Consider the following 13,890-nt stretch of genomic DNA (forward strand, 5'->3'; position numbering starts at 1 on the left):
AGGTTTTGTCCACCCTGTGGCCCAACCCCCTTCCTGGCCTACTCAGACCCTGTTTCCAGTTCAAGAGGGGCTCACTGCTCAGGAAGTGGCGAGGGAACTTGCCTCACTCAGGTTGACAGGTTCAGCAAAGATGTGTGCCGGATCCTTCTCCTGCAGCAAGTCCAGTGTGGTCCTCAGCAGAACATTGAATGGCATCAGCTCCAGCTCCATGGCAGCCTGCTGGACCTTGACCTGTGCAAAAGGTGGAAAGAGATCAAGACGCCCCTGCAAAGAGGCACCAAACTTGTTCTTCATAACCTGACTTTCACCAATCACGTACCACAAATTTTCACAGGATATTAAGCTAACCAGTACATGAGGAGTGATCACCCAACCCTCAGCTAGAAATAATGACCAACAGCTACCACTCTTTGAATGTTTCCTATGTATCAAGCACCATACCAAAACTTAAAAAATAGTTAACACGTCCATAGTCCCTCCCAAATGCCAAGTAACACTCTAAACATTTTATTCAATGTAAGTTTATGAGGTGGGTACAGATGAGTTATTTTATAAAGAGGCAACCAAAGCACAGCGAGACTAAGTAATTGACTGACCCAAGGCCACACCGCCAATAATGGGCAGAGTAGGGACTCAATCCCAGATAGTCTGATTCCACAGTGTGTGCTCTTCACTACTAAGCCATACTGCCTTCTCTACTTGCATTACTCCGGTTAATCATCACAATAATCCTGAGGGACAAATGGCTACTATCCCCATTTTACAAATATGGAATCTGAGATTTGGAGAGAGAATGAGGAAGTCACTAACCCAACAAGATAGGATTTGAACCCAGGACTGACTTAGTTCAAAGAGCACACTGATGATATAAAATGTGACCTGGGCCAGAATTCCCACTTAGTAAGCTAATATTGATCCCACTGGCCCTTGGGGCATCTGGGTTGGCCTGGGATAACTAGGGCCTCTAGGCTCACCTCCTCAGGCAACCCAAGTGTGATTTTCTATGTATGCCCTAATGTGAAAAGGCTATGAAATGTTCCTTCCTCTTGGTGACATTAAAACAGGCCCACCTGCTTCCTTTTCCTTTTAATTTATCTGAACCAGAGGGAAGAAGAAAAACTCAGCTGTCGGACCAGGCCTAGGATGGCGAACACAATTTAAATCCATGGAGAAGATCCTGAGATGCCCTCCATGCCACCCAGACATGCTAGGTATGGCAAGAGCTGCCTAGTCTCAGTGGTGGAAACTGAGGTTACAGGCTCGTGCTGGAGCTCAATGGTGAAGTAGGGTTTGGAGAAAGAGAAAAAGGAACATCTTTAATCCAGGTCTCTGAAGCATGCAAGTAATAGTTGTTATTCCTAGACTGGAGAGAACAGTTTTGGCTTGCCATTCATTCAATTAATAGTACTTACTCTCTGTGATGTGCAGACTGTGCCAGTGGACGCTTCAGGGAAGCAAAAACTATCAATAATGATCATGACAGCAGTTGACACTTCTATAGCCCCTACTACCCTACTACTATGCCAGGGGCGGCTCTAAGCCCTTTATATATACTAAGTCATCTCTTCTTCACAACCTTATGATGTAGGTTCTATTGTTACCCTCATTTTATAATCAAGGAAATAGGCATAAAGAGATTAAGCAACTTACCCAATATTACATGAGCACTAAATGACAGAACCAGTATTTAAACCCAGGTAATCCAGTGCCACAGCTCATATTCCTAACCCCTGCATTACACTACCTTCCTCAACATTCCTCAGACTTAGATGCTTAGACCCTCCTTGGCTAGAGCTTGGAAAATTTAAATGAGTTAGGACCGTAAGTATTTTAAGGGCCAAGTGAAAACCCTCTCAGAAGCTCCCAGCAGTGATGACCATCAGAATGGCCTGAGAAACTTTTCAAAATACTTAACACCAGATTCCCTCTAAGATTTTGAGTCAGAAATTCCAGGGATGGGGCCCAGGCAGATGATAATGAGCCTCCGCATGAGGCCACCAGAAGCTGAATCCACAGTTAGAAGCCATGTGCAGCACCATACCCAGTACAGACTGGCAGGTCTTGGAGCCCACAGTGCTGAGCAGGAAGGGGAGGAAGCAGACACCAGGCAGATCTCCTGGCTTTCTCCATGCCACACTGACAGTAGGAGAAAAAGATCTTGAACAAAAGCCCTGAGGCTGGGGGCTCTTCCTCACCTGTTCCCTCTTGAGCTTCTCTCTTTTCCGAATCAGCTCAATCAGCAGCCGCGCCCGCTCCAAGTCGTGCCGGAGCTTCTGCCAGTATTTTAGCTCTTCCTTCACTGCACTTGTCTTCTCATCCTGCTCTCGCTGCAGGAAGGAAGGGAGAGGAAGGAGTTGCTGGAGGCCCGCTTCCTGTCCAGAGCCCTTTCCCTATTCTAGCCTCACAGGGCCTTGGCAGGTAAGGGCCCCACACCCTGGCTGACCCATGTTCCTGAGAGCCCTTCTGCCCTCTCTGCCCCATGCCTTTCTCTTGCACTCCCTTAGCCTTCCAGCAATGCTTCTTAACTGCCCCACAATAAGCACCACTGGAGTGAGAGCTGGGACGACTTCCCCTCCTCCTGAGGATACCAAGGCGGGGGGGGGGGGGAAGCTGTGCCCCTTAGGGCTGGAAAAGAATTTCAGAAGGAAACCAATACCTCGAGGTAGAAAGAATTTCATCCTAAAGCTGCCACTTGGCTAAAAAACAAAGTAAAATTCTTATTACCAGCTTGTACTAACTGGCTTGAACATACTTTAAAACACTACAAGTACTCTAAAAAGTGATTCCTGCCCTAGAAAGAGGTTACAGTAGAGTTGGGGGAAGGAAGAGGCCCAGGGTTGGACACACAAGGGCACAGTAGCATAAACATAATAAAAACCCAAAGGTAAACTGAATATAAAATGCTGAGAAGATAAATAAAGAGGATCTGAGTGGTTGGTTTTAGGTCAGGGAAGGCTTCCCACAGAAGCAATCTTACTAGGATTTCACATGTAGTGATGGACATAGGTGAACAAAGCAGTAAGAAAGGCCTCTGCTGGAACCAAAGGGACCACAGGGAATAAGTGTGAAGGCAGAAAAAAATGACTCTCTGCTTGGTAAAAAAAAAAAAAAAAGAAAGAAAGAAAGAAAGAAAGAAAGAAAGGCCCGGCCAGAGCAGAGAGGCTGGAGAACCACAGTAGCCAAGGAAGCTCCAGGATTTAGCTGGTAAGAAGCTTCAACTCCAGACAAAGGAACCTGCATGTGGCCTGCCAGGAGAGGGGGACTATGTTCTGGAAAAGGAATATATTCTGGAAAATGGTGTGTAAGACAGTATAAGTTGAACAGCAAAGAAAGAATTAGAGGCAGGAGACTACCTAGAAAGCTATTGCTGAAATTATGGGAGCATGGGTGAGCGGGTAAGCTGTAGAATGGAGACAAAAAACCATATGCCCATAAACTGCCCCCAAATAGCATAAGGGATGATTAACTGTGCCTTGTTAAGGAGGAAAGAACCAAAAGTAACTCCAAGATGGGGAATGTCTGAGGTCAGGAGGCAGAAGGTTCCATGTCAATAATGGGCAGGGGTGCCTGGGTGGCCACCCAGGCAGTTAAGTGTCCAGCTCTTGATTTTGGCTCAGGCCATGGTCTCATGGGGTTGAGCTGCATGTCATGCTCTGTGCTCAGTGGGGAGTCTGCTTAAGGACTCTTCTCCCTCTGCCACTCCTCTGCTCTCGCTCTCTCAAATAAATAAATCTTAAAAAAATAATAATAATAATGGAGAAATAAGTTTACCAAGAGGAAGAAAGATAAAGAATTCAGTTTCCAGTATCTGAATTCTAGGAAACAACATCTACATGGACATCTGCAGTTCCTCTGCCCCAGAGGGACTACAGGCAGAGAAAAGGGATGAGGACAAGAAATCTGGAGCTATTGCCATGCTTATTCACAACTATGAGAGTGCATGAGCTCTCCCAGCAAACGGGCAGGCATCAGAGCCCTGGGAATGTTACTACTGAGGAGTAACAGGTCAAGTCAGCACAAGGTGCAGTCAGCCAGGTGGAAAAGGAAGGATATGGGGTCATGGAGAAGCTCTAAGAGTGATCCATGGTGTAAATGCAGCCCAACGGCCACTACGGTGAGAATGTGAGGTAAGGCTGGCTGGGCTGGGAGGAGGTGGTTGACGTTCCAAAGGAGGCTACAGGGGAGCAGGCAATCCTCCCCACCTCAAGGAGGGAGGAGACACAGACTTGCACTTCAGGACTTTAGTTACAAAAGGCAAAAGTGAAATCAGACAGAACTTAGAGGGCATCAGAGTCACGTAAATGATTGCTTCATCTTTGCGGTGATAGTGTGGAAATATTTAAAGGCAGAAGTAATGGAGCAAGTGAAGAGGGAGAAAAAACTAAAGAAGGTTAAAAAAAAGGAAAAAAAAGTCTCTCAGGAGACCTCCAACCAAGGTTCCATGGCTAAAAGGTCACCACAACTGGCCAGGCTCTGTGCTACAACTTAGATGGCACATTTGTGTGTTTTCTACGAAACATTTTCTGGCAGATGTCAGTCAGTACAGTGTCTTAAGAAAAATGCTCCTTGTCCTAATTTATGCAACATGGCCACCTGGCCCTCATTAAACCCATTTTTTCCTTTCTGCCATGTCTACAAGGTTTTCCCCACATACTTGGAAGTTGGGCTTGCTCTCTACTCTCTTCTAGAATTTGCTCCAAAATCAACCCTCCCCCATCCAGGAGGAGCTGCTGTCTGGGACCAAGAGCTCTACAGTGCTGGAGGTCATTCCTGGGAGATGCCATCTGGAAGGGTGACTGCCTATTGACTCAAAGGCTCCATAGAGGGCTCAGGGAGTGGTGACCCAACCATCCCTCCTCCTCCTTCACTCTCCACCTCCTCCACCACCTTCAATCACTTCACCTACCTGCTCAGCGTTTCTTTGGGACTGCAGGTGGGAATGCAGGCGTCGGATGAGAGGGACGCCGTTCCGTGCCTGCCGCTTCAATAGCCAATAGTTGTGAAGCCGCTGTATGAACTGGTTTTTCCTCTGAAAGGAGAGACCACTACAGATCTTGTTCAACCTTGAGTAGAGGCACAGGGAAGTGAAAGACAAGGTCAGTGGGCAGCCCTGATCACAGCCTCCTCTTCAGACCCTAGCTCATTTCTGAACCTTACATATAAAAGAAGATGAAATCAAGTGGCCAATTGCCTCACCTCAGAGAAAGGCTTAAAAAAAAAGAAAGCAAAGTTAAGCAGCTCGGATTCAGCATGTGACAGATATATCACTTGATTTTCCACCCCCCTATCTTACAGTCCTGATTCTCCAGAAGAACTCTCTCCCAGGAACCCTGTTTCCTGTGGTCCTAGACTCCTGGGAAATAGGCCTGTGCCCTGAACTCTTGATAAAGGCAGGAAAAGAGAGCAGGAACTTGAGTAAGCTATGGGCAATGTGGTCACTACTTCATGCGCCCTGTGGCTGAGGGTCCCCCCAGACCAGAGAATAGTCCACAAGCAAGCTGGAAGGAAAACTAGAAGTACACCAGGCTATGGCTCTCCGAGCTCAAATGCAACACTTCGGAGCCGTCAGACCTCTGGTTTTTCATTAACGATCTCAGCAGCCTAAAAGTGTCTAATTTTGAAACAAACGAGAAAAAAAAAAAAAAACTGGATAAGAGGACGGAGAATCTGAAAACTTAGCTGGCTAAATTAACCCAATAGAGAAGTCTTAAGGTCAGGACTTACTCAATAATATGTGGCAGGTGGGAGAGGTAGAGGCAAAAGGGGAGGGAATTAATAAGAGCCTATAATCTTTATCCTAATAGTCCTGTTGCAAGGTGGGTAACATCAGTCTCATGGTAACAAAAGATGGAAAGGCAGCTTAGGAACAGAGGCTGGATGAACTGTCAAAGTCGCTAATGTGGCCAGAAGGATGGTGGAGCTGAATGGGATCTGAATAAGTGATCTCTCTGCTACAGCACCCTGTGTCCCCAAATTGGTTAGTCACAGAGTAAGAGTAATAAGCAAGGCCTCAATACTCCTGTTGTGTGCCCCCCACTTTTTCTCTTCATCTCTATCCACTGAAAGGAAGTTAAGTGCCCTATGCATTTTCACAGACATTCTTGCCCCAAAGCCAAGCTTACAAAATCAAGATCTAAGCCTTTCCCCAAAGAAGAAATCCCCCACCAATGCCCATGCCAAGCATACCTGCCCAGATGCAGGCAGCCCCCTCCCTCTATAACCTCTTGGCCATGGAGTGTCCCCATAGCATTTGTGTAGGTAGAGAGAGGAAGAAGAATAAAACAGCAGCAGCAGCCACCATTTATTGAGCACTTACTATTTACCAGGCTCTGTACCAAGTGCTTTATTTACATCATCTCCTTTATTTCTCACAACAACCCTATGAGGTTCATTTATAAAGAAATAAGGCTCAAAGAAGTAACTTGCCAAAAGTCACACAGGTAGTTAGCAACAGGAGCAGGATTCAAAAGCAGGTTGGTCTGTTTTCTAAGCCAGCATGCTATGCTGACCCCTGTAAGACACATCTATCAGAGCAGATGTGACAACCAAAGAGACTAGTCCCAGAGTACAGCCACCCTACAAATGTTTCTAAGCATGGACCAACTCAACATCAGAGAAGAGCCTACAACAGCTCTGTGACTACAAGTCATTTCCAGTTGACTGAATTCTAATTCCAGCCATAGCTCGCCATAGGAGCCTCTCCCTCCTGCTCTTCTCTGCTCTTTTTCTCCTTCCCAGACTGACAAGTCTGGTTGCCTGTTCCCCTTACAACTCATTCCCTGCTACCCTCCAGCACTCACTTCTCCCTTCTCAACAAGAGAAGGCAAACAGCAGGAACAGAGACTGATGGCATCATGAGCCCCAGCTTGTGGTCAGGTTCTATAGCTTCCCACCTGGTTCCAGCCCTTTGAACAGGACTTGGCATATAGTAAGTACTCAATAAACACCTCAGTGAATGAACAAAGGCATGAACAACTTTACCTCCTGTGGCTGCAGATTCTTCATCTGGGGGTGTGGGAGAAGGTGCAAGGACTACATTAGATGAATAATCTCCAATATTCCTTTCTGCTCCAACACTGTATACTTTCTAAAGAATATCACCCTTGAGATGAGCTTCTACTGGAAAATCTTTCCAGTCTCTTGCTTTTCTGCCCTCCAACAGCTACTTCTCTGATGGTTAAAAATAAGTACAATGGTCTCTCTATAAGACTCACTGGGAAAAAAAAAAAAAAAGACTCACTGGGGACCAAGGTGGCTTAGCTATACAACAGAACCAAGTGATCCTTTCCCCTAAATCTAGAAGCTTCTCAAGAAGAGAAAGATGTCTTCCTCACACCACCACCCCCTCACACAAAGTCCCCATCATTCCCAGACAGAGCTTTCTGGACAGCAGTCGTGTGGTTCTCAGTTCTATCACCACAGGAGGTTTTGGTAACATATGTGGGGAGTGTTTGAGACTGTCACAAAGACCAAGCAATGAGGGAGGGGATGCAAACGGCACTAATAGACAAAGATCAGGGATGCTAAACTTTGAGGAATGTATGAGGCAGTCCTAATAGTGAAGAATTATCCTGTCTCAAATGTCACTTGTGCACCTGTTGAAAATATTGCCTTAGACACCCTTCACCTGGGTTTCTAAGCCACTTAACTGTTTGTCTCACCTTAAAGCACAGGAAATACATTGCTCTCAAGGCAAAATCAAAACCACAAACCAGATTGGGGCCCAAAGGAGATGGCACAGAAGAGAACAAACATTCACCAACCATGCTTGTGGAAAGAGGTCCTGGCTCAGGGCCAACACCAACCCAAGAAGAGACTATCAGTCCACGGGGAGCCCTCCTGGGCAGGCTTACCTATAAGAAGGTATCTGTGGGACAGTGACCATGGGGACAGTGGAGGGTGTATCTCGGCTCACTTCCTCTGGCTCCTTCTTGATCTTCTGCTTCAAAGCCATCTTGTTCTTCTTGGGCAGTCCCTTGAGGGGGCCACCTACCCCACCTTGGCCTTCATCTTCCTCTTCCTCTTCCACCTCTTCCTTCTCTTCCTCCTCTCCACACCCCTCCTTTAGCCCTTCCTCATCCCCAGCCTCACTGAGGCTTCCAGGGGAGTCACCCTTCCTCCTAGTAGTGGCAACACCTGGCGGTGAGTGGGCCTCACAGTAGGCAGTCTTGCGTACTGTGAAGATGGTGCCATTGAGGCTGGTCTCACGCATAGGCTCAATCTTCATGAAAAGCCCAGCTCGCTGTGCACATGTCACATGGAAGGCCGTGTAGCAGTTCACCTTATGGCACTGGATGGCTGCCCCCAATCCCTTCTGCTTGCAGATATAGCAGGTTAGTTTCCAGCGGGCAGGTGGGATGTTGTCGATGCCCTCAATGGGCTCCAGGAACACGGTGTTAGCAAAGCAGACTTCAGGGATCCAGATGGCACACACCACGTGCGCCCAGTGCCCATCGCTGGTCTGTTTGAAGGCGCCACCCTTATTGGGGCATAGGACGCAATCCACAGGCCGGGAGGGAGATTGTAGGCAGCAGCGACATAGCCACTGGCCCTCAGGGATATAGGGGACACCATAGCACTCCTGGTGTACAGCAAGGTTGCAGATGTCACAGAAGAGAATGACATTGCTATTGTGGCATTCATCATCCAGGCACACACAGCAAAAGGCGTCTTCATCAATAAGTGACTGCTGGGCCCCACTGCTGCGACTCTCCAAGTAGGACTCCTTCTCAAGCCGGTCTACCAGCAGCTCAAAGGTGTCTGCTGACACCACACTATGCCCATCTACACGTCGCTTCTCATTCACCATGTCCAGCCAGGCAAGGTCCTCCTCATCCATGTCATACTCTACTTCGGCATCCAGGTCCTCAGGTGGCTTCTCGATGTAGCGATAGTAGGCAGCAGGCAGTGGGGGTGCTTCTGGCTGGCTGCCTGAGTCCACCATGCGAAAGCTGGGTTGCGGGAGGTGGAAGGAAGTGCCGGATGCATGTTTGGAACAGGACTCCTTCTTCTTGCCCTTGGAGGAGGGTTTTTTGGACTTACCAGGGAACTGAGGCTGCTCACTGTTTTCCTTGTTACTATTGCATTCGGTAATATCCTGGGCGGTCAGCTCATCCTCTGTAATGATTTTGAGTGGGTCATAGATGCTGATTCGATGCAGGCGTCCATCAATGTCCACCTCAACGATCCGCTGGGCCTGGGCATATGTTAAGGTCTCCCGAGTAGGTGAGCACTTCAGACTGTAGGGGGATGGGGAACGCCGGCCCTCGGCATTCTGCCGCGACTTCCGGCGCGGCTTCCTCATGGCACCTAGGAACCAAGGGGACAGGCCTATGGAGAGACCAGGAGGCAGAGCTGAAGGTTCAGGCATGCACTCATTCACCCTTCCATCTGATCAAGAGGCCACCAAGAAGACTGTTTCCTCTGTCTGAACATCCTGCCCCTCTGACATCCACACAACTTGCTCCTGCAAGTTTTTTCACAAACACTGCTTCTCAATGAGAGCCTCTCTGACCACTCTTATCTAATACTGCCAATCTCTTTCCCCTACCAGCAATCTCTCATTCTGTTTTATTTTTCACTGTAACACAACACCATTTTTTATTATCCTATGTAATTTACCTACTTATCATGAATGTTTGCTTCCTTCCACAGAAATGTAAGCTCCGTGAGGGGAAATAATTTTGTCTATCTTGTTCACTGTTGTATTCCCAGCACCTGGATGGTGCTGGCTCCTAAGTTAGCACTCAGTAAGTATCAGATGAATGAAAGGCAAAATCCAACATGCATGATCCCTGCCATCTAGGTGCTCCATCTAATTGAAGGGACAGAAAATAAACAGATCATTACAACATGGGAGACACCTAGAGTTCTAATGATGCATGTAGGCTGTGTAACAGCTAACTACGGAAAAGGAGGGGGAGGTCAAGGGTTCAGAAAAAAAGGAAACAAAAATAGCATCCATTTTCAAGCCCTGTTTATGACCAGTGGCCCCATCAGAAGATCAAAAACTCACAGGTTGGGATGCCTGGGTGGCTCAGTGGTTGAGCCACCCAGGCAGGTCATGATCCCAGGGTCCTGGGATTAAGTTCCATATTGGACTCTCTGTGGGAGCCTATTTCTCCCTCTTCCTATGTCTCCACCTCTCTCTGTGTCTTTCATGAATAAAATCTTAAAAACAAAACAACAACAACAAAACACCTCACAGGTCTAAAGCCCTCTCCCAATCCATATTACAATGATCAGAAACCCTATCCCCTGAACCCAGGAATGAAGAGGTGAAGGCACCTGAAATGTCTACTATGTGCAGGCTAAAGATTTCAAACTATCCTATGCAGGTTGTCTCTGGAAAAGCTGGCATTCAGGATGCACTGACTAGTATATCTAAGCAGAAACACTAGAAGCTCTGGGAGTGGCCCCAAGTGGCACTGAAGTTTTAAGTGGCCTATCTGGGACCCTCATTGGACCTACAGCTAAGGTGATTAGGGCAATATCTGAGATAAACTCTTAATGCATTCTGGTACCTCAAATGTCCCTCTCCCCGAAAATACTTATACCCACCCTACCCTTATGCAACAAGGAAAAATGATGTGGGAAACTTTAGGAGAAAGCCCTAAAGTTTCCCACATCATTCTATGGGTAAAAGGAACTATGACAAGCTCATAAGAAGCTGTGGTAGCAATTACTTGAGGCCATCACTACCAGGAAAGACATTAGAGGTATGGTACCCCAGGGTGCAGGCAGAGACTTGGAAAAGTACAACAGTGAGAGGATTTAAAAGAGAAAAGGAGTTTGTCACCTTGGTTGCAGGATCTACCATCTTTATCTATAAAGCAAAGATGATGATAATTTAGCACACTTTTGCAGACTACAAATCCCTTTTACTTTTTTAAGATTTAAAACATTTTTATAAATTAATCTCTACCCCCAACATGGGGCTCGAACTCCTGACTCTTGAGATAAAGAGTTGCACACTCCACCAACTGAGCCAGCCAGGTGCGCCAATCCCTTTCACTTTTTAACATTTCTCTCAACTAGTTTGGAAGGTAGAATAGATATCATCTTCATCTTACAGATGAAGAAACAAGCTCAGAAAGGTGCCACTCAACCCGAAGCTACAATTCAAACCCGGATCTCCTGATGTGTTTGTTGAACTCATCTCAGTGGGAAGAAGGACCACCACAGAGATGCCACGGTCTGGTGGTCTGGTACAAAACGAGGCTCTGGGGCTATCTAGGTTCTAATCTTGGCCCTGTGTGACCTGGAGAAAGTCACTTCATCTCTCTGGGCCTCCACACTCCACCAGTAAAATGAAAATGAAATCTATCCCTTAAGGTTGTTCTATGTGAATAAGGTATTAACATCTTCATTTAAAAGTGTGACTGAGGGGCAGCCCGGGGGCTCAGCAGTTTAGGGCCGCCTGCAGCCCAGGGTGTGATCCTGGAGACCTGGAATCGAGTCCCACGTGGGACTCCCTGCATGGAGCCTTCTTCTCCCTCTGCCTGTGTCTCTGCCTCTCTCTCTCTACCCCCCCCCCCCTCTGTGTCTCTCATGAATAAATAAAATCTTAAAAAAAAAAAAAAAAAGCGTGACACAAACAAACAAAAAACAACTTGGCTGAGGAACAGTGCCAGGCAGGCACACACCCCATTTGGAACAAAAGGCAACAGAATCATCACAGCAATTCTGTCCAGGTTCCAGAGGCCCTTGGCCACTACATGCCCGACAAATGCCAACTGGGGGGGTGGGGGGGGTAGCCCAGGCTAACAGTCCTGCTTCATGGCCCCCAAGCCCTCATGGGCAGGGAGATCCTCGCACAGGCCTGAAAATCTGCGTCAACGCTAACCTGAAAGTTTTAGACAGAGGTTGTGGACCCTCCTTTGTTAAGGCGCTGTATATTCTTCTCCCTCCCTGCCTGCCACCCCCTTAGCAGCCTGGGTCAGCCGTCACCCCAGCAGCGAGCATCTGCGGAAAACCTCCTGGGTCCTGCCCAGCCTCTGGGCACTGGGAGGCCAACTCCGGAGAGGCAAGGGCCGCTGCTGAGGAAACGAGTTTCGCCCACAAGGAGCTTACAGTCCAGTTTTCTTGGCGGGAGTTTCTCAACCCACACAGCCCTTGCCACAAACACGCCTCCTGATTCCCCCAACACCCCCAGAGGTCCCCTCAGCACCCCTAAGCCCCCAGTCGCCCACCCCACCCAGGTCTCCGAAGGCGAGGAGTTTCTGCAATTAGCCTGTATCCCCCGTAGCCCACCAGAGACTCAGGAGACAGGGGAGCGCCCCTGCCGAGGCCCCTGCCCCTTTAAAGGGGCACCTCTTCCAGAAGAATCTTGACCCTTCCGAGGAGAAAGGAGGGAAATAACATCGCCTCCCCTGAAGGGAGGGGGCGAGCGCACCAGAGACCGACTGACGCGGAGTCCGACCCTCACACAGAGAAAGCTAGCGCCAGCGAACCAGCGGGGCAGAGAGGCGAGCGCCCATTGGTCGCCTCGCCTGCCCGTCAGGAGAAACCGGGGGGCCAAGGGACGCTCAGGGGGCGGAACCCTCCTCTGGTCTGACCAATTGGAGAACATGGCGGGGGCGGGACTCGGCGGCTCGCCAGCCAGGGCCGGGGAGGGGGGAGGGAAACAAGATGGCGGCTGCGGGAGGGGGTCCTCGCTTTTCAGCTCCCCCCTCACCCGCCTTCTCCTTCCCCGCCGCCGCCCTCGCTCCGGGAGAGCGCTTCCGCGCCGCCCCCGCCTGGCCCGGGAAGCCCCCCGCTTCCCTCTCCCCGCCCCCCCCGCGCGGTCCCTCGTCCTCCTAGGCCCCGCCGCCCCCGCCCCCGCCCCCGCTCCGTCCGGCCCCGCTGCCACCCCCATTACCTCAGCCGCCGGCCCGGCCCCACCGTTCGGGGCCCCTGGGCGCGGGCGGGCCGGCCGTCGAGCAGGTCGGCGCGGCCCGGGGCGCGGAGCGCGGCCTCCTCCCGCGCTGGCCTCCGCGGCCACCGCCGTGCCCCCTCCCGGCCCGCGCTGGGGCCCCGGCCCGGCCGCCGCCGCCGCTCCCGGGGGAGGAGGGGGAATGAAGCCGCCGCCGCCGCCGCTGCCGCCACGGAGCCCGGCCGAGGGGAGGGAGGGATCAGCCCCCAGGCAGGATCCGCCCCTCCGGCCTCCCCCCCGCCACCTCCACCCCTTCCCTCGCTCCCTCCCTGGCTCCGCGGGCTCTCCCGCTGAACAGGAGCGAGAGCGCGAAAGAGGGGGGAACGGGAGGAAAATCCCCCCGCCCGTGCCCGGCGCGGCGGCGGCGGCGGCCGGGGCGGCGCGGCGAGGAGCGCGGAGCCGCCGCCGCCGCCGCCACGGGGCACCGTCCCCGGCTCGGCCTCACGGTGGCGGTGCGGACGCGGCGGGGGCGCCGAGCGGACACCGGGTCTGCGCCCGCCGCGGCCGAGGCTCAGCCCGGCCCAGCCCGCGCGGGGCGAGCCCCACGAGGGAGCGGGGGCCGTTCCCGTGGTTGGGAAAGACGGGGATCCCTAACTCTTTAGAGCGGTCACTCGTGCCCTCCCCGTGCCCCTGCGGGACAGGTGGCCGCGGACCCCCTCCCCGAGCTGGAGCCCCCCCCCCCCCCGAGCTTCCGCCGGGCGGTCCTGGGAGCCCAGACGGGTCTGCAGTTCCCTAGGGTGCAGGTGCCCGCGCTGCTCCCCGAAAGTCCCCCTCCCTGCCCGGCCGCGCTCGGGTCCCGAGGACAAAGGTCTAGCGATGTCCTTGCCCTCCGCCAGGGAGGGCGGGCGGGGAAAGACCCTCTGCGGTGCACAGGTGAGCGTCTGTTCCCCAGAGGACACGCTTCTGGAGAAACAGACCTGACTTCTCGCAGGTGCTATTCTCTCCCTTCTGTGTTTAAAAAGAGTAAACATAGAAGT

General features: G+C 50.9%; 1 protein-coding gene across 3 annotated transcripts in view; it reads right to left on the minus strand.

Moving 5' to 3' along the window:
- BRPF3 (bromodomain and PHD finger containing 3) overlaps nucleotides 1-13,065 on the minus strand; it is a 34,749-nt gene extending 21,684 nt beyond the window's left edge. For 2 of the 3 annotated variants that reach the window (XR_005988580.1, XM_041760220.1), the window contains exons 1-5: nucleotides 12,860-13,065; nucleotides 7,854-9,309; nucleotides 4,907-5,063; nucleotides 2,196-2,327; nucleotides 103-231 (exon numbers count right to left, since the gene is read on the minus strand). Coding sequence is in view for 2 of the 3 variants with exons in the window: in XM_041760220.1 (XP_041616154.1) it covers nucleotides 103-231; nucleotides 2,196-2,327; nucleotides 4,907-5,063; nucleotides 7,854-9,304 (1,869 nt within the window). In the remaining variant the exon portion in view is untranslated. Of the gene's footprint in view, nucleotides 1-102; nucleotides 232-2,195; nucleotides 2,328-4,906; nucleotides 5,064-7,853; nucleotides 9,331-12,859 lie in introns of all 3 variants that reach the window. The other variant, XM_041760229.1, reaches the window with a different exon arrangement.
- Between the last annotated feature and the right edge of the window lie 825 nt (nucleotides 13,066-13,890).

This window comes from Vulpes lagopus, chromosome 1 (assembly GCF_018345385.1).
Source record: "Vulpes lagopus strain Blue_001 chromosome 1, ASM1834538v1, whole genome shotgun sequence".
In the NCBI taxonomy this organism is placed as follows: Eukaryota; Metazoa; Chordata; class Mammalia; order Carnivora; family Canidae; genus Vulpes; species Vulpes lagopus.